The 24,256-nt window shown below is 35.4% G+C and overlaps 9 protein-coding genes across 9 annotated transcripts; 5 read left to right on the top strand and 4 right to left on the bottom strand.

Moving 5' to 3' along the window:
• Positions 1 to 1,913: 1,913 nt before the first annotated feature.
• PHYBLDRAFT_174590 (hypothetical protein) lies at positions 1,914 to 4,077 on the top strand (the record flags this gene model as incomplete). Its single annotated transcript, XM_018437288.1, has 2 exons — positions 1,914 to 2,138; positions 2,224 to 4,077. The coding sequence occupies 2 exons, from the start codon at positions 1,914 to 1,916 to the stop codon at positions 4,075 to 4,077; spliced, it is 2,079 nt and encodes a 692-aa protein (XP_018285244.1).
• Positions 4,078 to 4,797: 720 nt separating this feature from the next.
• On the top strand, positions 4,798 to 8,075 carry PHYBLDRAFT_183683 (hypothetical protein). Its single transcript, XM_018438811.1, has 10 exons — positions 4,798 to 5,378; positions 5,504 to 5,513; positions 5,618 to 5,687; positions 5,828 to 5,910; positions 5,986 to 6,245; positions 6,368 to 6,496; positions 6,569 to 6,660; positions 6,748 to 7,015; positions 7,112 to 7,333; positions 7,428 to 8,075. Exons 1-10 carry the CDS (start codon positions 4,953 to 4,955, stop codon positions 8,013 to 8,015), a joined length of 2,148 nt encoding a protein of 715 aa, XP_018285243.1. The 5' UTR covers positions 4,798 to 4,952; the 3' UTR covers positions 8,016 to 8,075.
• A 253-nt stretch (positions 8,076 to 8,328) lies between these two features.
• On the top strand, positions 8,329 to 9,433 carry PHYBLDRAFT_189142 (hypothetical protein; the record flags this gene model as incomplete). Its single annotated transcript, XM_018439611.1, has 3 exons — positions 8,329 to 8,876; positions 9,002 to 9,085; positions 9,162 to 9,433. Exons 1-3 carry the CDS (start codon positions 8,411 to 8,413, stop codon positions 9,431 to 9,433), a joined length of 822 nt encoding a protein of 273 aa, XP_018285242.1. The 5' UTR covers positions 8,329 to 8,410.
• A 2,469-nt stretch (positions 9,434 to 11,902) lies between these two features.
• Positions 11,903 to 12,651, top strand: PHYBLDRAFT_151809 (hypothetical protein; the record flags this gene model as incomplete). The annotated part of the gene is made up of 3 exons (XM_018432754.1): positions 11,903 to 12,092; positions 12,182 to 12,271; positions 12,347 to 12,651. The coding sequence occupies 3 exons, from the start codon at positions 11,903 to 11,905 to the stop codon at positions 12,649 to 12,651; spliced, it is 585 nt and encodes a 194-aa protein (XP_018285241.1).
• Positions 12,652 to 13,409: 758 nt separating this feature from the next.
• PHYBLDRAFT_57534 (hypothetical protein) lies at positions 13,410 to 14,749 on the top strand (the record flags this gene model as incomplete). Its single annotated transcript, XM_018440242.1, has 6 exons — positions 13,410 to 13,547; positions 13,611 to 13,743; positions 13,834 to 13,994; positions 14,065 to 14,309; positions 14,415 to 14,493; positions 14,570 to 14,749. The coding sequence occupies 6 exons, from the start codon at positions 13,410 to 13,412 to the stop codon at positions 14,747 to 14,749; spliced, it is 936 nt and encodes a 311-aa protein (XP_018285240.1).
• Positions 14,750 to 15,015: 266 nt separating this feature from the next.
• Positions 15,016 to 15,391, bottom strand: PHYBLDRAFT_94301 (hypothetical protein; the record flags this gene model as incomplete). The annotated part of the gene is made up of 2 exons (XM_018443857.1): positions 15,016 to 15,123; positions 15,197 to 15,391. Coding segments are annotated over 2 exons (303 nt in total), but the record flags the coding sequence as incomplete, so codon positions are not given.
• Positions 15,392 to 16,259: 868 nt separating this feature from the next.
• Positions 16,260 to 17,594, bottom strand: PHYBLDRAFT_151806 (hypothetical protein; the record flags this gene model as incomplete). The annotated part of the gene is made up of 3 exons (XM_018432753.1): positions 16,260 to 16,702; positions 16,808 to 17,362; positions 17,513 to 17,594. 3 exons carry the CDS (start codon positions 17,592 to 17,594, stop codon positions 16,260 to 16,262), a joined length of 1,080 nt encoding a protein of 359 aa, XP_018285238.1.
• Positions 17,595 to 18,839: 1,245 nt separating this feature from the next.
• Positions 18,840 to 20,819, bottom strand: PHYBLDRAFT_183680 (hypothetical protein). Its single transcript, XM_018438810.1, has 3 exons — positions 20,809 to 20,819; positions 20,373 to 20,714; positions 18,840 to 20,300 (listed from the first exon to the last, which is right to left on the bottom strand). Exons 2-3 carry the CDS (start codon positions 20,409 to 20,411, stop codon positions 18,951 to 18,953), a joined length of 1,389 nt encoding a protein of 462 aa, XP_018285237.1. The 5' UTR covers positions 20,412 to 20,714; positions 20,809 to 20,819; the 3' UTR covers positions 18,840 to 18,950.
• Positions 20,820 to 21,927: 1,108 nt separating this feature from the next.
• PHYBLDRAFT_67332 (hypothetical protein) lies at positions 21,928 to 24,103 on the bottom strand (the record flags this gene model as incomplete). The annotated part of the gene is made up of 9 exons (XM_018441778.1): positions 21,928 to 22,087; positions 22,284 to 22,324; positions 22,430 to 22,586; positions 22,824 to 22,978; positions 23,065 to 23,244; positions 23,302 to 23,623; positions 23,779 to 23,833; positions 23,924 to 23,979; positions 24,051 to 24,103. 9 exons carry the CDS (start codon positions 24,101 to 24,103, stop codon positions 21,928 to 21,930), a joined length of 1,179 nt encoding a protein of 392 aa, XP_018285236.1.
• Between the last annotated feature and the right edge of the window lie 153 nt (positions 24,104 to 24,256).

The raw sequence follows: 24,256 nt of genomic DNA, 5'->3' as shown, positions 1-24,256 counted from the left end.
CTCTGAAATTTGTCATTTTTTATTACATATCAAACCCCTCCAAAACAGCTTCTCTTAACCTTACAGTGCATTTAGTTTGATGGTCATGTGTTGAATTTTCTAATATTGCGATGTGAAATTGCAATTGGTAAGGGGGGGGGGGGCTTAGAAGTCTAATAGCAATATCTCGATTTTACAACCAACAGGCAACCTGTGATGAAGTCATATCCTCCAAACACTTTAAATTGGTACTTTATAATAATATATAAAAGGATAATAGCAGAGAAGCTAAAACTGATTACATTTAGTGTTTAGTGGCGGTGTTATGGGCGAGAAGTTAAGGCTTCAACTTTTTGAGAAATAACTGGGAATTTGAGGGACAGTATCTAAACATACCAGATTCAGTAATTGAAAAAGCATTTGATTCTTACTTGCAATGTATTATTTCTGTCTTTATGCTCTTGGTTGAAATAGAAGGAGAGGTGAGCAATATTATTAACTCGATTGAAATTCTAGTAGAGGACCTTTTCGGCAGCAAACATACTCTGTTGTTGGCCTTTAAGACTCAAAAGAACCCTGCAAAAATTGCCACCTTTTAATTGTGTTCTTTGTTAACCGGAGGTTTATTAGTAGTATCTCTGTATGATAGCAGTATAGTCATTATACATACAGTATAAAAGATCTCTTATAGGTTCAGCGTAATCGTAAAGACCCTGGATTCTTTCATATTTTGCTATGGTAAATAATTAATAACATATCCAACCCTTTCCGAGTCAATGATACTGCCTATTCTTAAAGCGGGTCCTTTGGTAGTGTCGCTAGTCTGACTTATAATGAAGGCACCAGTAGCATTTTTTTGGATCGTTTCTTTGAGTCTCATTGGACTTCTGTCCTGCTTTCGGAAAACCTAGCGATTTGAACCAATCACTATTTCTCATAGATCTATTTTGTTTATGAAAAACCTCTGCGACATCCTCAAGGCATGCTGGCACAGAATGTTAATGTAAGCTTGAATATAACATGGATATTACTATATTTAAAGAAGAGAGCAGTTGAAGTATCGATACCGAATACGCTTTATGAGTTTGATCATACGAAAGAACGAAATCAATTAATTGCGAAAAAAAAAATAACTTTGGCACTAGAGTATATATTATTTTGTTAAGATCTATATTGCTTTAAATAAGCCGTCAAGATAAGTAGACTTTCTGCGAAGATATATTTGTATACTGCTAAATAAGAAAGGACTCGCATAATAAGTACAATAGTATAGCATGTCTGATATAAAAAAATATAAAAATTATTGGTGTAAGAATAAAACATTACACCTGAAAGAGACTGATAATTTTAGTAATTAACGCACGTACAAAAGATTCTTGATTTTATTTTATCAAAAGTTCATCCTAATTTTTCTTAACCTTTGTCCTTTATATATAATAAACAAGTCTTAAATGTTTTGTGTTTTCGGTTTGATTGGTATTGTTATTTGTTGATTCTGGAAATATTTTGTATTTGGATGAGTATTACCAAAGAATTGGATTGTACAAGATAATTTTCATGGTACCAGGAATTCTCCATAAAACCAATGCAAATCAAGTGTTTATTTTTACTAAAATATCTTTAAACCATAACAAAAATTCAATTATTATATACATAATCAACTGCCTACATATTTCTTCTCCTCTTTTAGCGTAACGGTTTTTCATGTCTATAAAATCATTTTAATAACCTCTCTGATTTTGCGTACTTTAAGTATGGTCTAGCTAATATCCATCATAAAGTTCTAAATTATTACCGAATAAGCCCTTTAGTTACATAGTGTAGATTATACCTAGCTGTATTATGACAAGGTTGTTTTTTTGCTGAAGAAGAAAAAAAAAGAAATATAAAAGCATCGTATTATCTATCTTTGAGAAGCTGTCAACTTTGAGAATATGACTCACGAGTTTCCTGCTGAGCTGTTTTTCATTATCGCATCACATCTTACTAGAAGTGACTATATAAATTGCTCAAAAGTGTGTAAATCATGGAGAAAACCCTTTTACCAACTGATCTGGCAAACTGTTGTTATTAACCATCGTCGCAAAGCAATTTATACACAAAAGGTTTCCAATGGTATTAATGGATTAATGTATATCAAAGACACAATCCCAATTTATGTGAGTTATTGAATCATAACCCAGAGATGAATGCAACATTTCTCTTCTTATTAATAACAAATACACGTACCTATATACTCTATAGGAAGTGATTGAAATGTCTTCTATTATGTTACCAAACTACCGAACTAATGGAGCATTTACAAGGAAATTGAAACTGGGGCCGTTAATCTTAGCATCAAATGCGGAAATAACTGAAATACAAAAATACTTTGTGAACGTGAATATATTGTTTCTATATCCACTTTCTGTTTCGCCGTCGGTTTTTATGAAAAAAGTATATTGGACTGCATGGAGAAATCTATCTTACCTAAATACCGACATTCCATATATCTATGGAACCAGAAAAGCTCAAACCATATTAAATATAGCTTTTTGTATACCTACGCTCAATGTTCTTGTGATCAGGAACATAGATTACGAGACGTCAGACTATTTCTCGGTAGATGATCTGGAGAAACTACACCACTTATTACCAAATCTTACCGCTCTCCGGATAAAGTTTTCGATTGCTCCTGTAACTGTCGAGGAGTTTGAACGCATCGCATGTCCATCGCCTGCAAAGATGATGGTGGAATTGGATATATGCTATGAGCTTACAGATTTTTCATTGCTGTATTATTGTGCGCTAAAGTATCCGAAACTAGAGATATTCAGCTACAAGGCATTGTCTTTCAGAATCCGGCCACTACCAACTTTATTTGAAAATATCGAAGGTCCCTTTGAGCGGCCAGTGAGAGATTTGATGAACATATCGGTTCAGTACCAGGGACACATACTCAACAAATTACGCCGGCTTCCACCATTCTTCCAGAACTTAAAATCCATTGTATTAAAAGATCGTCCAACGAGTCAGTGGCAATCACACATGATATGGGAATTTATTATGAAATTTCATGTCCGTATCACCAAGGCAGAATACAGAGTTAAAGGATTAAGATTCAAAACTTCGCGTGGTAACCCCAGTATGCCAATGGAGATGTGTTTAAACGCATGTTCAGATTCAGTACAAAGATTGTGCCTGACCTGCTGCTTTATTCCATACGGGCCGTCTATACAAATAAGGCGTTTTGATCATTTTCCTTGTTTGGTTTCTTTGATTATTAAACTAAATTATCGAGTGGAAATTGAAGTGGACTATATACTCCATGGATGTCCCGTGTTGGAGCTGTTACTAGTTGATGGAGACGTCCTTATAATAAGTACTGAAAACTATAATAATATAGAACATAATCTGGAGGAACAAAAAGACATTTCACTTTTGAACGAACGGATATATCCAAGGAGTCATGGGTTGAAGCATCTTTTGCTTGGCAGATTAAGTATTATGGCGTATATACTCTATTATATATCCTGCACTTGCAGAAACCTAGAGACGTTGGAATTCCATTGGGTGATGATATACGGGCTAATGTCACAAACGAAGGAGCTTGAGATCAACATGCCGTATACATCTCTCAAAAAGCTGGTTATCGATTATGTAAACTTTGAAAGGATGCACAAGGGATATCGCAAACAGTCCTATTCTTCTCCCCACAAAATCAATTACTTTATGATCGACACAATAGATAATAGAGGCCCGGATTCTAACGGGAAAAAACAACGTTATGAGCGACAAAAGCCTGTCAGTGTTACTGGATTCAACTCCTCGAGTTGGATTTATCGCCCTGTATTTTTTGAAACATACCCAAGCGGTGGAAGAATGTGGAAAGTCTGTTTATTTTATGTCCTCATAGAGAGCATCAATTTCCCTCAAGAAACCGCTAATACAAGGGCAGACGATGCAAGGCCATCCCTCGAGATTCGCCACACGATAGGATTTAGCGAGAATAATCATACTAATACGCTGTTGTCGGATAAGCGCTATCGTCAGTATTGTGCTTCGTTTTTGTTTAAAGTTGTCGAGGAATATTGCGTAAATATGCCAGTCAGTGAGTAACAATTCAGTGAAGCGGAATAAATCAGTTCGATCCACTGTAACCGAGAATCAGACTTTTCCTTTATTTCCCCCACTTTCATCTTATCGAAAAAGGAAATACGAAAAAAAAGAACCGATTACTTTCAAGATCCTCTCCACACTATAGTACATTTTCTATTAATTAATTAATCAATTGATTGATTAATCTCTTTTACGCACTTACTTTTTGTAAATATTAATAAACTTGTGTGCTTTTAAGGATTATATATACATTATACTTACTCGCTATGTTTTTATTACTATCAGTTTGAGACATAAACTAAATGAATAAATAAAGGAATGAATGAACGAATGTTCAGAAAAGGGCTCATATCAAAGAATTTTATTTGTTGGTTACCGGGTTACAATACTTGGAGGACAGAGTAAAATAAAATTTTCTAGAAAGTAGATACCAGATGTATACACTTTGAAAAATTCTATATTATCAATAGATCTAATATTTCTAATATTTGTTTCATCTTCTTCTCTTTACTTTATATATAACATACTATCTTTTTGTATTATAACCATAAAAAAAAACAATAAAAAACAGGCAACCATGACAACAAATTAAAAGTCAGTCCCGGGATCCTCTCTTCCGTCTTTTTTTTTGAGCTTCAAAAAAAAATGAACCTTTTATTTTTTGTGATAATATTTTCGTTTAATATGATATGGTTGATTTTGACTCATATTTTTTTTCAGCTACCTTTTTTGTTTCTCTATTTCTCTTCTCTTCTCTTCCGTTTTTTTTTCTTTCCCACTCTTCCAGAATACTTATACCTCTTTCCCCTTTTTAAAGAATAAAATAAAGAGGCAAACGTTTATTTGAATTAGACACTACACTATACACTAGAAAGATGAGCGACGACCTGATTGAATTGACGAATAAGCTCCAGACTGTGGCCTCATCAATTAGCGCCCATGGCACACTCGACCTTCCTCAAATCGTAGTTGTCGGGTCACAATCGTCCGGAAAATCATCCGTACTAGAGACGATCGTCCAACGTGATTTCTTACCACGGGGTAGCGGGATCGTAACGCGCAGACCATTAGTTCTACAACTTATTACATCAAAGCAGGCTGATGCACCTGACTATGGAGAGTTTTTGCACACTCAGGACAAAAAGTTTTATGACTTTGGAGAGATTAGAGAAGAGATTGAGCGCGAGACGAGTCGAATTGCAGGAGGAAACAAAGGCATTTCACGCATGCCAATCCATCTACGCATTTACTCTCCCCGTGTACTGACTTTGACCCTGGTGGATCTTCCGGGTATGACAAAGGTAGGGGTTGTTTGATACTATATTTTAATTTAATTTCTATTATTATTATTATTATTATTATTGTTTCAAAAGAACTGAAGATATGAGCATATTATTTATATTGTATTTATTGTATTTATTCTTAGATCCCTATTGGTAAGTAATGAAAGGACGAAACAAAGAAATAGATAGATAGAGATAAAGTGTGTATATAAGAGTCAGAGATCCTGAAGAGTTCGAATTTTATTTTGAGATTGTAGGGGACCAGCCTTCAGATATTGAAAAGCAAATTAGAGACCTTATTATGGACTATATTTCAAAACCAAACAGGTACACAAATTAATTTAATATAATGAATAAGAGTCTAAGATGGGAAAGGATTTTTTTTGTTGTAATGATGCGTACAAGGATTAGTAATTAACCAAAGACTTTATTTTTATTTTTATGTAACAAACCGATTAACAACAAAGTATCATCCTGGCTGTAACTCCTGCAAATAGTGATTTGGTCAATTCGGATAGTTTAAAGATCGCTAGACAAGTAGATCCAGAGGGTAAAATGATTAAATAAAATATAATATTATTGTGGTTAAAATAATGTTTTCTAATTTTTTTTTAATAAATCACAGGTAAACGAACCGTTGGTGTACTCACTAAACTAGACCTTATGGATGCCGGAACGAACGCACTCGATATTCTCACTGGAAGATCCTATCCTCTCAAGCTTGGATTTGTAGGTGTTGTCAACAGAAGCCAGCAGGACATCTTGACCAACAAGCCAATGAAAGACGCACTCAAGTCTGAAAACCTGTTCTTTCAACAACACTCTGCATACCGGAACATTTACGCACGATGTGGAACACAATATCTTAGTAAATTACTTAATACTGTATGTATACATATATACACGTATGTGCGGAAGGATACCATATAATATTGCATGTGAATATATCTATATGCGTGTGTACAAAAGAGGGTGGCTCAAACTCATCCTTTTGGAATTATCGATAGATCCTTTTGGCTCACATCAAAGAAAAGTTGCCTGAACTCCGGTCCAAGCTTAGTTCATTGATTAGCCAGACACAACAAGACTTATCACAGTATGGTGAACCTTCACTAGCTGCTGAGCCCATACATCATGTAAGTAAAAAAAACCATAAAGCATATATATTTATATTCATATTCATGATGAAACTCTATTTTTTTATACAGGGAACCCTGATCCTACGTATGCTGACTCGTTTTGCCAACGCATTTGTGGCTGCTATTGACGGAACTTCCTCAGAAATGTCAACTAAAGAACTGTAAGAAATGGAATATGATTATATTATAATATAATCTATTGTGCATACATATTGATATCATTTTCTTTTAATCTTCTTCTTATATAGCTGTGGTGGAGCGCGCATTTATTATATATTCAACAACGTATTTGGACATGCACTGGATGCTATACGTCCTTGCGCAAACCTCACAAACAATGATATCCGGACTGCAATCCGTAACTCGACCGGTCCGCGACCATCACTGTTTGTACCTGAGATTGCATTTGACTTGCTTGTGAAGCCACAGATCAAGTTATTGGAGACACCAAGCTTACGGTGTGTCGAGTTGGTGTATGAAGAGTTGATGAAAATATGCCACAATTCAGAAGACAAGGTTTGTAAAAAAATGGTTATTTGTATATACGAAGAATTATATATAAGAAATAAATGTTATTCATATTAATATTGACATGGGCATATACAATGATAGGAAATGATGCGATACCCCAAGCTCCAGACAAGACTAATCGAGGTCGTCTCAGAACTCCTGCAGGAGAGACTGAGCCCAACATCTACTTATGTAGAAAGCCTGATTGCTATTGAGAGGGCTTATATTAATACCAACCATCCTGATTTTTTGGGTGCAGCAGGAGCCATGTCGAGTGTAGAGCATGAAACCCGCAAGAAGAAGAAAGTTGCCGAAAAGAAGCGGGTAAGCTTTTGGCATAACGACACTTGCAGGATATAAATATCGGCGGACTAATGTTTATATATGGTTGCTCTGTGATGTGTGTGTGTGCTGATAGACTACCAGAGCAGAATCGATTTCTAGTGTTGGTCGTGAGGCAGAGGATGAACGTGCTATGATGATGATGAATGGTGGTTCTCCCCGGTCTGCGGATTCTAATATGCAACAGGGCCAAAAAGACTCTTTCTTGACGTATTTCTTTGGAGGTGCAAACAAGAACGACCGCCCTGCATTGGGCCCTCAGGAGGTGATGGAGAATAGTCATTATGTACCCCCAATGTCTGTCAATTCTATGATGGAGTCTGAACTAGAGCGTAAACTGGAGCAGGCGTCGATCCAGGGTGATATTGTGCCTGTATCGGATCGTGAGGAGTTGGAAGTGCAGCTTATTCGTACGCTTATTACCAATTACTTTACCATTGTGCGTAAGAATGTTCAGGATATGGTTCCCAAGGCTGTGATGCATTTGCTGGTCAACCACTCGCGGGAGGCGGTGCAAAATAGGTTGGTAACCTCGCTCTACAAACAAGAGCTCTTTCCCGAACTTCTTCAAGAAGATGAAGGAATGGCTGCAGAAAGGTCAAAATGCAAGGCTCTCTTGGATGTATACAAACAGGCATTTGATATTGTTAATGGTGTACTTTAAACCAAAAGAAGAAGAGAACACAAATAAAATGACAATAGAACAAAAAAAACCTCTCATCAACAAACACCCCTTACTTCGTCAAACAAAAGTATAAAAAGGAACAACTCCTTTGACGACTATCTATTATATAAATATATATTACACAAGCCTATCTTGGAAAGTGATTTCAATGGTTGGATGAATTTTTTGGCTCTAATTTCATTTAAACAATTTATTACTTGATTTTACATATAAATTAGGAGTCCAAGGGCGGTGAGTGAAATGATGTGAATATCTCTTTCTCTTTTTCTCGTTTATATATAACCCTTGCCCACCCACGCTCATACTCACTTACACTCACTTACACTCACTTACATACTCACTTCCACTCATTCACACACTTATATTGACTGAAAATGGGAGCCCACAGAGTTGATTACCGCATGTCGAAGCTAATTGTCCTTTGCAAGGATTGTGGCAAAGACGTTGGAATGTACCCAGCCAGACACAATTGTGAATACTTGCTGCATGCACAATTACCCCCTCTTACACAATTACCTGAGAGCTCATTGAATGAACGATCCCCTGGCTCAGACTCCAGTTCCATAAAATCTTATTTTGGCTTCTCTCGACAATCCTCAGCCCTATCCCGACAGACATCAGAGCTCTCGGTTGGCTCAGTGGAATCCGACAACACTACCAGCACAACCGGCACAAATGCTCACAGCAATAAATGGGCTCGCTTTCAGAAACCAGAAGAGACAGATGGCTCATACTATGATAAATTCGCTGCTAACCTTCCGGAACAACCAGAGACTGGAAAATCATTATGGGGAAGAGTCCGTCAGAACGAGAAATGGAAACAGATGACGGCTGAAAAGAGTAAGATTTTATTTTTGTTTTATTTTCTCAACAGAACGAAAAAGAGAAAAGAAAACATGCCACTTGAAGGGTGGGGGAGAAGGGGGGTGGGAGACTATCTAGTTAAACTTGTGGATCTTGCTTAGGTGAAAGTAGACGAACGAGCGGGAAGCTTTGGGGTAAATTATTGAATGCTACTCAGGCGATGTCGGTGAGGGAAGATGAACCAGGTAAGGCAGTGTACATATGAGATTGAAGCGGAAAATCTTACAAGACAGAATTGGTTATTCTGATACTTGAAATTAGAGTCGGATGGATCTGACTATGAAGGCGAGAGCCATGTGTCACGGATCCTGCGTGAATACTATGGAAAACAGCAGAAGCCTCTACCTGATTGGATGCGGGAATCCCCTGTCCAGAGACGTGTAACGGTACACACGTCGGAAAACATTAATCGTCAACAATCTGGCCGAAGAAGACTCTGGGAGACTTCTGAAGACAGACCTACGCCAAGAGAACTAGAACGCCATTCACTAAGATCAAGTCCAAGGGACCACACGAGAAGCTATGTGGTCTAAGTGAAACATTGAATATCCAAACTAGACTTTACTTTGCCTTCATTTAAGAGGGCATTGTCTAACAAAAAAGAGGTTCCTTATTTTATTTTTTTTATTTTATTTTATTTTTCATTTGGTGTACTGAGTGTGTACTACACATACATTCAAACACCTCATATTATATATTATATTATATATTATATATTTATTATACAGTCAATAGTGTACCTGGTTGTGTACAATTTTAGTAAAATATTGGCTACTATTGTTTACGATTAAACTACTTTGAGTTTACATCTGCGTGAGATAGATAGAGAGTGTTATCTGCTTGTATAAAGTAATTACTGGTAACTAGGTAGTCCATTTGGACAATTTAGATAGACAAATGTAAGTAACGGTCATCTTCTTTATCCTCGGCGTCGAGGTATCCGATTTTTGGCGAGAGGTGTGGAGTGATTGCATAATGAGATCTTTTGTGCCAACAACTGCGTTAATTTGTCTTAATGTGGCCTCAGATATTTAATGTTTCCTTTAGATTGTTCTATTCCCTATTGAGATTTTCTTTATTGATATGAAACATTTCTGTCACAATCCTTGTAGATTGTCCAAAGCTTGTGAAAGAAAAGAGAAAGAAAAAGCTACTTTCTACCAACTTTGTACGACAGTAACGATGTCCACGCGAGATATTTTAAGTTGTGGGATGAATAACATGTTAAATGTCTTTTTCCCTACTTTCTAACTTATTTGAATACAGACAAGGTCGTCCATGACCAAAGGCTAAACATTCAATTTGAGCCCATTACGGTGAATATCCTCCATTTTGTTAATGGTCATTTTTTCTTAAAAAAAAAAAACTTTCTTGGGTCTTGGATCTTGAGTTTATTGGCGAATTCAATAAAGTCAAAAAACTTGTTTATTAATAAAAATATTTTTATTCATTTATGACTACCCCCCAATTAAATCCTTGTAAAGATATGAGGAGCAGCATATATATGTATATAAGAAGATTTCTTGGAGCCATTACGGTAAATACAGTACTTTTTAAAGAACCAATAGTATTTTGGTAGAAAGAGTACTAGTCCTAAATAATAGAAAACCATCTCCTCTTATTATATTATATATATAAAAGATATCTCACGGCTGTATTTTATTTATTTACCACACATGGATTTGGGTTATTATTTGGAGTTGATTTTCTTGTTGTTTTATTGAGTAGAAATAGGTTCTATGAAAATGCGATCAAAAGATATAAATCTTGTCCTAGCCTTACTTGTTAGATATGAAAAATTATTATTAAAGGACAAGAACAAGAACAACAATAAAAATATAAAAAACATGTGTAAATAGCTTATTTATTTCTAAATATCCAAATTTGGAAAAATTATATTAAGAAAACAAAACCAACGAAGAAGAAGAAAAGACAAAATCTGGAATTGTCTGGATTCTTTAAACTGGATTGGTTCTGTAACTTTTTGTTTTTTGTTTGAATCCACAAGACTTATAACCAAAGCATTCGTCTTCCATTGGATAAATATTTCATAACCTAGCTTTCCTGCCCCTCCTTCCTTTTCCTCTTCTTCGAGAATGGTTCATTGGTAAATTTGACACCATTCTTCTCACACCACTTTGCGAATGTACAGGGGATGATCGGAAGGGTTTATAATCCACATATTCGGGTTTTCTGAGTATTTGATGGTGTGTTTCATTTGCGAGGAATTTATTTTTAAAAAGCAATCTATTTGATTATATGTGTATAAGCATAAACCATCATCATTACAATCTTGTGTCCTTGTCATTTTATTCAGCGTACTCAAGAAAATCAGTGATACCAACGACAAAGGTATCATTAAACCAGTTTGTACAGAATATAATTTAACACATGGTGTACCTATCTGACCCAAACTCACTCGTGTCTAAGCCTTTTTTTTTTTCTTTTTCTTTTTTAGGCAAAAAGCTTATCTCTGGGAGTATATCGTTTCCAGGACAACGGATCACTGTATATTCTTGCTTTAAACCTCACAATCAACTTGTTTATAGCAGTCTCAAAGTGGACAGCTTGCCCTTCCGACCATATCAATGTGTTTGGAGTCCCTAACAAAAGTAATCTACAAACCAAAAATAAGACAAGATATAATTCAATTCAAGAAGATCTCAATATATATATACTGAATGATACTAACAGATAACCTGAATTGTCAAATACAATTTAGTAAAATAGATAATTATAAAGTAATACCCCACATCACTCTCTTCCTTTAATTAAGTAAACAAATAGGTGTCTTTATCTTATCCTTCAATTCAATTCCATCCTTATTTATATCTCCACTGTGCCACAGTCTGGCACATAACATAGGGTGGAGAGAACATTCTCGCTAAATTCGATTGAATAGCCGCTTCCATTATTTTGGTATCAATCAAACCTTGGTGGGAACACTGTGTTTAACATACTCTCTCTTTCTTTTCTTACTTCATCTCTTTCCATTTCTCATCATGCCCAACTGGAACAAGACTCTCAACCACCCACTATTCAATGTTGCTTTCTTTTTGGTATCCCGTCAGATTACTAAGCGTCTTGATTTAGACAATTATATTTGGTACTTGCGTGCCCTTTATGTCACTGCTCAACTTGCCATTCTCGGCATGTCTTACTACCTTATTACAGTTGTGAAGAAAAAGAATGGTAAGCTTAAATACATACATACATATATATAGGCTATGTACTTTGGTCTTAACTTTCTTTACTTTCTTTTCCTTCGATTAATTTTATAGACAAGACTCTGTTGCGTTATGTTGAACCTGCCAAACAAAACTGGGATGGTACTGATGCACCTGAACAACTGGTTAACATTACAGTGATGGGTAGGTGAGATGAATTAAAGAGGGTAATATGAGAGAAAGAAAAAAAAAGAGTAACAAAAGCGATGTGTTGATTAGATTACGATATCGAGGAAATCAAAAAGTCGATTAAGCAATCGTTGATGGGAATTGCTATGATCATCGTATTGCATCTCAAATTCAATTATGTCCAGCCTTTGATTATCCAGTCTATTCTCGGCTTCAAGACATTTTTGCTGACAAAGGAAGCTCGTATTCACATCTGGGGAGAACGTGCTACTACTGGTGAGCTCAAGCGTCCTTTCCGTGTTGTCTCTCCTTTCGGCTTGAACAATGAGAAGATGCAACCCAAGGTTGACCAGGGTTCTATCAAGAAAGCCGAGAAGGCACGCAAGGCAGCATAAAAAAGGAAAACATAATAATAATAGGAAAAGGCCCAAATGCTTAAATCAATTGACTTGGTTTTGCTTTAATATTTTACATCTTTATACGCATTCTCTTTCTTTCTTTCTTTATTTATTTTTATTATAATAATTTCACCTATACAAAAGCAATATAATAATATCTCTGTATAATAAGTGAGTTTTATATACATACACATATGCAAGATATATCTTACCCACATACATAATACGTGGAGATAAAAGCGTATTATGTACTGTATTTTACTGCTTCAATTTAGATGTAGTCTATATATATATATATTTGAACATATAGAAATATAGAAATACTTCTTCAAGAATTTGTAAATATAATTGCATTTGCTCAATGAAGGTACCTTATTTTACAGACAAACTTCTTACTGGGCCATCAATAAATTTCAGATAGCGCAAGCTTTTTCTTAAATATATATATAATTTATATACACCCAATTTCTATCCAGACTAAATAAAAAGAAAACGTTAACCTTAAACGATGATGGACATTGACTCAACCGCACTTAATCCAGGAGAGTCTGAGAATGACACTGGGAAGATCGTTTACGATTGGAACCCTCCAACTGGTATTCCAAAAAACTATGCTTTCAATGGAGCCCCAATTACACGAGAGCAGGTAGAATCACACACATATATATATATATACTATTTTTTTTTAAGAAAATAAATAAATAATCAATCAATCAATGCATAAGTAATGACATTCTGTACAAAAGGTTACAAGCATGTTTGATAATTCCAAAATAAAGGAATACAAAGGCCACAAAGAAAAAGTACACACAGTCGCGTGGAATTGTGACGGACGTCGATTGGCATCCGGATCTGTTGACAAGACTGCCAGAGTTTGGACACCTCATCGTGGCGTAAGCATCCTTCATTAATATTAGTTATATATATATAAAAAGACTGACGAGGTGTTGATCTAGACGGACATTCGGTACTCGATTGAGCTCAAAGGACACACAGACAGTGTAGATCAACTTGATTGGGATCCAACTCATCCAGATCGTTTAGCTACAGCATCGTGCGATAAGACAGCTCGTGTGTGGGATCAAAGATGTAAGTCAGGCTTAAGAATTGTATGTCGTTATACTTACAGTTTATGCTTCTTGTACGTATGCATACGCATATATGCTTTTTGCTCTTTAGCCGGAAAGTGTACAGCTGTAGTCCAGACAGGCGGAGAAAACATAAACATATGTTGGAGTCCTGATGGTAATAATATTGCTGTGGGGGATAAGAGTGACACTATAAGTATCATCGATACTCGCACCTACACAATTGCTAAAACCCAGAAACACAACGTGGAGGTAAGTAAATTATAAACTACAAAATGGCTTGTCGATGAATAGCCCAGGGTTGATAAAAGTTATGAATTAGGTCAATGAAATTGCATGGAACAATGCAAACAACCTATTTTATGTTACAACTGGACAGGGAACTATAAAAGTGTACGAATATCCTTCACTTAAACTCCTTCAGTCTTTGCGTGGACATACTGCGAACTGCTATTGTGTCGAAGCCGACCCAACCAATAGATACCTGGCCGTTGGATCAGCAGATGCGATGGTGACATTGTGGGATATGGAAAAGTATACTTGTGTCAGAGCATTTTCTGAATTAACGTAAGCTCTTCATACAAATATAATAACAATAGGGCAATCAACAAAATTAATAGGAAGCCATTTTCCCTTCTTGTTTCTAATTATTATTAATATTTACTTTCTTAGATGGCCAGTGCGTACACTTAGTTTCAGTTATGATGGTCAATTCATCGCATCTGCCTCGGAAGATAACTTTATTGATATTGTAAGTATATATATATAAAGATCACTGTGGGTACTAATGTAGATGTATGTATATATATATATATATATTCTGTTAGTCTCATGTCGAGAGTGGCGAATCTGTTCATCACATTGAATGTACTGCTGCCATGAACACTGTCGCATGGCATCCACGCGATTATTTCTTAGCTTACGCAGGCGATGAAATGAACTCTGAAGGAAAATACGCTGGAAATCTCAAGATTTTCAATATCAAAGATCCAAGAGAAACTCTGTAGAGAAAATAGTCCGTAATAAAGAATTAAAGACAACCTCCTTTTGTACATAGAGTCTCACAGAATATCACCCCAAATTATAATCAATTAATACATGAAAGAAAGTAGAATGAGTTTCCCTTTTTATATATATGAGTGTGCTTTTACATGTGGGGTGTACTGATTAATGATTCTAAACCAATGCATATAAAGAGTAGTTTAAATATTCTCAAGTGGTTACATTAAATAGGAATGGATAAAAGAAGAGGGATATAAAAAAACAGTTAGGCCCAGCTCCAGTTGATGTGGATACGTCCTGCAGATCCTCCTCCAAGTTGCCGATATACTACAGGACTCAAGTCAAGAGATCCATAACCACAAGCAGGGCACATGTCAACCTTGATTGTACGACATCTCATCAGTTAATATTCATAAATCACAAATGCCAACAATTTCATTTCAGGTACATACAATAGTTATAGTCAAGGTGCGACCGTTGGGACCTGATACACGCACACGACGACCACAGTTGGGATTCTCGTTAGGGTTTGATGCGTAGCCCATTTGTTCTTTGTTCAACGCGGCAACGTATTCATTGTTGCTGTTGTAACTACCACATGAACCTGGCCCAACGTCATAATATGTACCATCACCAGAGAAACCGCGTGCAAAAATTGAACCAGCCTGAATAACAGGTGTAGCAATGGAGAAAAGAATGATACTTAAAAAAGAAGCAAGCATCGTAAAGAGAGATTACTGTATGTCTGTGTATTGAGAGTAAGAAGAGATACTGCAAATGTCTATAATAAATTAACGGTTTATAAAGCTTTTTATTTGAAGCCTCCCTTTCTATGGTACTATTAGTACGTCTCTATAGATCCAATCGAGATAAATCTTTCAAAAATACAATATTAGATTACCCAATACCGTATTCAGGAATATAAGCGGATATTGCCGAGAAAGTATCGTATTTAAGCACGGTAATTAGTACGGTTGCTTTGATTGTTGCTTATCTGGTTAAAAGTTGACTCCCGTTCTATTGAACATCGCAATAATTAATTTATATGAACAGGTAAATTAAATATTATTGTAACCATTGATTATTTCTTTCATTAAACGTAAAATACCAGAGAGATTATTTTGTCTCTTTATCAAATATTTATTTGGTACACCAACCATCTCCCTGTTTGTGTTTCGTATCACTCTATTCATAATGATTTTTCAAGAGTATCTGATAAAGAAATCGTTAATAGCATATAAGCTGGTTAAATCAACTCATTTCTCAAAAGCAATAAGTAGATTAACAAATTTATAAAATACCTAATTTAATTATAGCTATAAGACAATCTTTATTTAGCATATGCAAGAAATATGAATGTGGTAATTGATATCATAGAAGATAGGGCGAGGCCTTTGAAAATGCGCATAATTTTCATTTTTTTTAAAAAAAATAAAGAAAGTAAAAGGAAGAAAGAAAATAAGAACGCCTGCAACTGCAATTTTTTTTCGAGGGTCATTATCATCACCGGTAAATTTAATCCAATTGAGCGCGCTCTTCCCAAGAAATAACTTTGCCGCTCTTGAGTCTCTCAATAGCTTTTCCTATGTTCTCAATGTGCATCTCAAGTGGGATTATATCTGGCGCTACAACTGGTGCGACAACTTGGGTACGTAGTTCTTCGAGATCCATTTGAAAAGATTCCATGCGATCCAACATTACTACTAGTCGTTTAGAAGCTTTGGCACGTTCGGCATCGAAATTGGTCAATAGTGCCAGATTTTCGTCCACAAGAGGTCGTTGTAATCCTTTTCCGTTCACTAGATTAAGAAGATCTGCTAATAAATGAGGGATTTCTGAGCGCTGGTAATTCTTTTCTTGAACAGAAATTTCGTGAATGGCGTAAAGATCCTCCTCAAGTTCATCTAGTGAACCTTGGGCTTTTTCAATTGCCAAGATCAGACGTTTTGCTTCTTTCTCTGTATTTTTTGTTGGTTTGTTTGTATATAGAAAGAAGAAGACAGTATATTGTTAGAAATGTGGGAAGCTTAATAATATATATATATATATATATAAGCATATACCAACTAAACCCATCGCGCTCTCATAAACTTTGCGTAGTTCTTGTCTACTACTTTTTCGTGACTCAACATCAGATAACTTCTTTATCGTAAACGTATTGTAAGTGATGAGATTGTCAATCACCCCCTTGGTTTGTGCTTGTAAACTTTGAATATCTCGACCAAACCGACGAGAGCGGACAAGATAGTCTTTAAGTTTAGCATCCATGATATCTGCACTAACTAAGGTGGAGTATTTTATCATCACTTGGAGATCGCGTGTTGCTAATTCAACCTTCTTTAGCTCTAAAGCAGAGATGGCATCAGCATTGTTCTGTGTAAGCATTGTTTCATAAAGAGACTCCTGTGCTTTAACAAAATGAGTGAAATCTGGAACTCCCATGAGGTGATTTTGACAAGAAGGGACTAATGATCCTAAGAATCCAATAGGGCAGACAATATCCATAATTCCATCAGACAAAACACGGTAGCAGTAGCTAAGAATAAGCATAATGGCAAGCACAGCCATTATTACAGAAATGATTGGTTTCAGCACCATGAGTGTTCCCTTGAATACGTCTATGTGAAATATAAAAATAAATTCATGTCAGTGACGACTATTTATCTATTTTTGCTTCTTTCTATATATATATATATATAACAATATTTATTAATGTTGGTCATTCTAATCTAATGAAGAGCTGTTTCTCATTATTTAAGAAATATTACCTAGCGTGAAATTAATCAAGAATTGGAATCCTGGTATAATCAAGGATTCTTGATCCTCTTGTTCTCTCTCAATCTCATTCATAGAAGACGGTTTTTCTTTTCGCGTTATGCGTGTCATTAATACGCAATAAAAATAAAAGCAAATTCTAAGAAATCAAAATACGTATATTATATATATATATATATATATAAAGGGTCGATTTGAATATATAAATCATATATTATTTTCTGTTTATCATGCAGTACTTAAGTAGAAATCTGGGATTACAAAAATAAACAAATAAAGCAAAACACATTTCACCGCTCTTTCACACTTATCTCACTTTGGTCGGGGAAGATAGTGTGAAGAGTTAGTCAATATGTAACAACCTTTACATGTCCCCACCCATCCTCTTGGTCACTCTTTAAATCCACCCTCTCGGTCAATCTCTACGCTATCTCTTCTCATTTTTCGCTGCACTTCAGCATGTTTTTCTATATGCCTCCCCAATGTTTCCTGTTTGACTTTAGGTCATTTTTCCCTCTGGTAGAACCAAGAAGCCTTAAGATCAGTCCTATCTCTTTGCGAAGTCATGTCTACGGGATGTGTTTTCTTGGGCTCTCACCATCTCTCACTTTAGAAAATACAAAACTCTCAAAAACATCATATAACAGATAAACTCCAAAGCAAAGGTTGTGTCCCCCTCTTTTGCTTCGTAGCATTAGAGGCTCACTAACCCTCTTGAGCACAAAGCTCCCTACAAACAAACAAAGCTTATAAGTATAGCCAGGACATAGACATTCGAATTCCGTGACTCAATTAAGCTGTATAAAAATATAACATTGTAAATTTAACAAAGGAAGGATCTTTTCTACGGAAAAATAGTGTTTTATTATTGTTGCAACAAGAGAGTGTTAGTTGCGATTACTCAAGAAGAGTTTCAGAGATAAAAATCAGCCATACACCCTTTGTAAATCGATCCCTAACATATGTATATATGTGTGTGTATCTGTACATATTATATAATAAACTTCTGTGGGTTTCATTCTTAGTACAAAGCTATTACTATTACTATCCTTTATTTATTTATTTTACCTCGCTATTATTATTATATATAAAGGCAATACTACATTTTCACACTGAAAAGAAAGTAATAATACAAAAATACAAACGTTCATTACAGTAGGTTCGGAAATAGCTGGTCACAAAGACAAACCAAGTACTATTTCTTTATATATATATACTTAATCTAGCATGGTAGGTTTCATGATACTTTGAAGGATACGAATCATATTCGCGGTTTCATATATGTCAAGGTAATATAATTGCAGGACTGCTGTTGATAATATAGTATAAATAAATAAATAATAAAAACCTCTAGAAAGCAATTTATTCATACAATGTTAAAACCACATTTATCATTTTTATACTCTAATACTAGTTCATGTGTATCTGTATCTATTGGTCAGGTCTAGGTAATGTTTCTACTCCAAGCAAATAGCCATATTGCATTTCTCCGCATAAAACCAACTGGTGCTCTACCTCCAATTCACACCACATATAATTCGCTTCATTTAGTGACAAATACTTGGAAGGTTTGTGCCAAAGTGGCAAAATATACTCCTCTGGCCCATATTCTTCATCTTGACTTGCTTTAAGCAATACTTTCAAGAGCATTCCGTGATCAGGGCATCCTTGCGAGCGGCTAATAACCTTAACATCCACAGAAGATCCCAGGCCACCAAAAGGAATGTCTTCATCAAATGAACATTGACCCAAAAAAACATGGACTCCAAAGTAGATATTTCCCTCTCCACCAACCATCTCCCACTGTGCCACTTTTCTCCCTTGGGTAATCTCCTTTTCATAAAAAAGCTCAAAGCAATTCTTGAGCACACCCACCGCGTCCTTTTCAAGATTTACAACAATGGATGTCTTGATTGGAGCTATCTTGTATTGGTCTTTCCATGTTGCCAGGGATCCATTGTTAACAATTGTTGACTGCTCCCAAACCTCCTCACTTTCGGTATAATTTATGTCGGGATTCTCGCTTTTATGTTGAAAGTATCTCTCGATGGACTTGTTGTGGGAATCGATGATATTGTTGACCACGGCATATTCCCATTCTGGATTATACTTTGGTCTGACAGCCTTAACAGGGATCATTTCTCCACCTACGATAATATCTTCCTTTGTCATGTCTTCAAGATATTTAGAGAATGCAATGATATGTGCAGCTCGGTCATCCCACATAATAATGTTCTGGAGCGACGGTACATTTGCCAGGAGGTTGACGATAAAAGAGGACTTGAAAGACATCGTTGTTTGAAATACATTTGGCATTACGTTGTACATTAGCCCTGAGTTGTCGGGCTCTTTATCTTCAGGATCAGGTCGAAGACCAATAGCATCAAAGAAGAGACCTTTGCTTTTAAGAATTGGGTATACGATGCTGTAAAATGGATGGTACCGCCGTCCGGTCAGCATGACTGTCAGGGAATTAGGGTCTGCTATAGCTTTTCGCGCCTCGGATACTACATCTTCATTCCAATATCCATCCCATGCCTTTTCCTCAAGTTGATCGAATGGACCTAATTCAAGACTTCTGTAATCTCTCCACCAGCCAGGACCCAGAAGATTTTCTTTGATGACGGCATTGATTAATGATTTGTGCCAAATATTAGAGCTGAGTAATGGTGATAGAAATAAGGTTGAATCAAAGTCGAAGATTTTGAGAATCGTAGGGTTTGTCTTTGTAGTATATCCTTTCGCAAATGGTGAGGCTTCAAACTGGCGTTGCAATATCCCCTATAAATTTATACAGTCTACAAGTTAATACAGTAAATTACAGTCACTTTGTTAATAAGGAATATGATTTACCTTTTCAATCTTGTTAATCTCGCTTAGATGAAACCTCATTGTTTAAATTCCTTAACAAGATGGATTATGCGAATTTGTTCTTTATATGTTTTATTTTAAAAACTCAGTAAGGTGACGTTCAATCGTATTGAAGGGAGAAAAAAAACTGTAATCCAACACTTGACGAACACGAACAATGATGAAGTAGTAGATCTGGCTTTTTCTTTCTGAAGGGTCGTATACTTTTGTTTACTCAAGTTAGGCAGGTTGCTCCGCATTTTAATAAAGTACATTGATTATCAGGGGTGTAAAATAGGTCTCGTTACCAGTCTACAGATTACTGTCGTATCTTGACTTTTAATCCTATCATGGTTTGATAGATTGATTGAATATTACTCTTTATTATTTGCTTAACTTTATAATTAGTATTCTTTATCCTCTTAACAGTTTTATTTACCGTTAGTACCTTGGCTTTTGAGTATTCTTGGCTCTTTACATATCCCTTTCTTTTCATCCTTTCCTTGGGTAACCTGATGGTCAATATGACAGATTTGATAAGGCGCATCTGATCTTCAAATAACACTAGGATTGCATGTTGTTTTGTAACGAGATTACACAAAAGTTTCTAGCCATTTAGGTCTACATCAGGCTGCTGATTTCCCAATATTACTCTGGTATCGAAGGTACCATATTTACCCACCTTTTTATACGATAGCAGTATTAGTGAGGTTTACCGCTTATCGATCCACCCATTTCTGCATTCTAAACACCATCTGTATATAATCCCTTAAATTATACCTATATTTTGCGTATACTCTTGTGGCACATTAACGTATGTACATTCCCACCGAGAAGAAATGCTTATCCTATGATAATAGAAATATTATGGAAAGTATCGAAGTAAACGTTTAATATATAGCTGCCCATTGAAATTGTGTTTAAATCATCTGTACATGAGAGAAAGGAACGCTCGCATGCATATATTATCAAAGTCTTAGTAAACAGTAAAAATCGTCATATTGTGAAAGGCATTTTTATGTATTACAACTTACGATATATATATTGGCCAATATAAAGTAGACCCAAAGTCTACCTTGCCCTACTATATTTGCATATTAAACTTCGTGGTTTGTATACTTTTAAGATTCACATTTGATTCATTCATAACTTTCTCAATAATTTACAAAAAAAAAACACTATATTGCTTTTAATTTAGAGTTAGAACATACTAGTTTTCAAATATTTTAATTGAAAAGGTCTTATAGTGTCTTTAATATAATCTGTTACAAGATAAAACGCCATATTATTGGAAAATGAGCATTTTATATTCTTATTGGTTCCTTAAACACAAAAGAAAGATCCTTATCAAGTTATATACGTATGCACCTTGTTTTCTTAGTGCTAACAGCAAGTACCAAATGTTCAGACATTAATATTGCCATTTATTTATTTTATTCTAAGAATGATCTTATATATATATATTATAAATTTGGCTTTATATTCACTTGGTGAGGACAGATTGAAATCCTTATATAAATATAAAGCAAATGTCACAATTCTATGCAATATTATTGGATTATAGTTTTAAAAATATACTAAATGCTTTGCTCTTTGAGAACGAGGATGAAAAAAAGTTCAGGCGACACTGATTTCCAAACCTTTGCCCGTTGCCAATTGGACTGAAAATAAGATTATTCTTGATGGAAGAGACCGTATTACGAACACTTGGTTTTATCCTATATGCAGTTGAACCAAGTTTAGTCTTTTTAAAAGACAGTGCGGACAGATAGAAAGTAGTTTGATTGAATAATCTCATTCTGATTTTTTCCCATATTTTATTAGCCATTTTGATCTGCCCACACCAATCATCTTACTAGAAAAATAAATACATTATCTCGAATGGTTAAAAGTGTGAATAATGGTACATTTTACTTATTTTTTTTAAGCGAAATATAATCAATTCGTCTCAAATTCTACATATATACATATTATATCAGCCCTTTTAGAAAATACTTAAGTTTTATCTTTTTAAACGAGCTAAAAGTCTATCAAAATCTATGGATTATTTTTTGTTTTACATCTTTATCAGATTGCTTCTTAACGCAGAAATTTTGTACTCCAAGAAATAATAACCATTTTTTTTTCAATTCGTTTGCAAGCAGTAATACTTGCGCCTGTGCCCTATATATAACGTTAAAATTAAAGACAGACGGGGTGCAATTGTGTTTTCTAAAACTTTAAAGAAAAAATAAGAGTAAAGTATATTAAAAGATAGAAAAATTGGATAAATTATATATTGGTAAGGTCAATAATATCAGAAGAATTTATCGAAGAATTGGTAGGAAAGTTAGTGGTAGTAGTGGATGGCAAGAGATAAACTTTATTCTTTGGGAACTGACCCCAACAGCTCCTTGTAGAAAAATAGTCGATGATACTCCTTCTACGGATAGCATCAAAACACAGCACATTTACCTCAGGCCAGGACCGATGTACATGAGGCTTAACTTTGATTGTTGTCCAGTGGCACGCATGTACATGGTGTAATGCCATCGGAAATGGTTTTTTTTAGAGGCTTCTCCTCTAAGAGTTCCTTCATCACATCTATAATGCCTTCTTGTAATATCTTTCTAATTTCACTCTAGATAAATAAGAAATCATGTGTATTAGATTGTGTAATTGTGTATGTTATATTCTTACTTTATTTTTTTTGGACTAGGAGATGTCTGTGCTTGTGACGGACAAAGTCCTTTGGGAGAGCAGTTTTTCTTTTGGCGTGCTTAGGTCTTCCAGGAGCTTTGATCTCATTTGCCAAAGGAAAGGAAACATTTGGACGACTGATCATCTCACCGGCATCATCGACCAACTCATCAACCATTGCCATAAGATTCTGTATCTGTTATCCTTTTTCACACTAGCAAAATAAGCGTTCAAGCTTTGTGATGCATTTTACCCACGGAGCATGCTTTTCAACAGCAATTTGCTTTGGAGAAATATCATATCCTAATTGCTCCAAACGTTCATCCAAAGAAGACGACAGGATCCATATTTTAGGAATGTTCGATAAAAGTAATATACGATCTCTTGGAAAATCATGGCAACAAAGAAGGCCAAACACCACTTTTACTCTGAGATCGCAATGCTCGTCAGGGATAACCTCTTCCAAAAGCTCGGCACGGATGGTTATCAAACCAATTCCTGAAACGTGGCAAATCAATCCACGGAGGCGTTCGACAGCAAGTATTCTTGCATCGGTTACCAACTCCTCGTCCAGTCTACGATCTTGATAGTTTCCGTACAGTTGTAAGAGATATGAGCATATCTGTTCGAAATAAGAGCCCAAATATCGGAGCCAAAATTCTCCTTTTCAACGCGTTATGGCCACTTTCGATATGCTGTGTTGTCATACAGCTAAAGTGCTTTAGCTTACTGGTGAGATAGCTGATCTACTTCTTCTTGAAACTTCTCAACACCTCCTAAAAGTACTGTATTTATACAATTTACATAACGTATGTAATGAGAAAAAGGTTTTACATTCTATTATTTGCAAAGATTTCTATTATTATTATTCTTACAATTAAATGACAATGACTTTAAAAGGACGTGTTTTTGTTGTTCCCAAGAAATGGGACTGATTTAAAGATGGAGACAGGTATTTTTTTGAAGAAAGTTTCAAGCTGGACCCCAGACTAGTAGTCACACCGAATTGTGTGACCAACGTTAACCTTTCCTACCCTTTTGATAGCTGCTATCATATTTTTACTTGTTCCTTACCCTTATTTATATACATACTCTTATCTATACTTATTCTTTTTTATGTCCATAATATAGAAAGTAAATGGCCACACACACACAAAACAAGGCGAGATGTTTTGGAATGCAGAACACCTTTATTGAAATAGAGTTTT

Source organism: Phycomyces blakesleeanus (assembly GCF_001638985.1).
Source record: "Phycomyces blakesleeanus NRRL 1555(-) unplaced genomic scaffold PHYBLscaffold_31, whole genome shotgun sequence".
Classification (NCBI taxonomy): domain Eukaryota; kingdom Fungi; phylum Mucoromycota; class Mucoromycetes; order Mucorales; family Phycomycetaceae; genus Phycomyces; species Phycomyces blakesleeanus.
The sequence above is the reverse complement of the archived record's forward strand: the minus strand, read 5'-3'. Positions and strand labels throughout refer to the sequence as shown.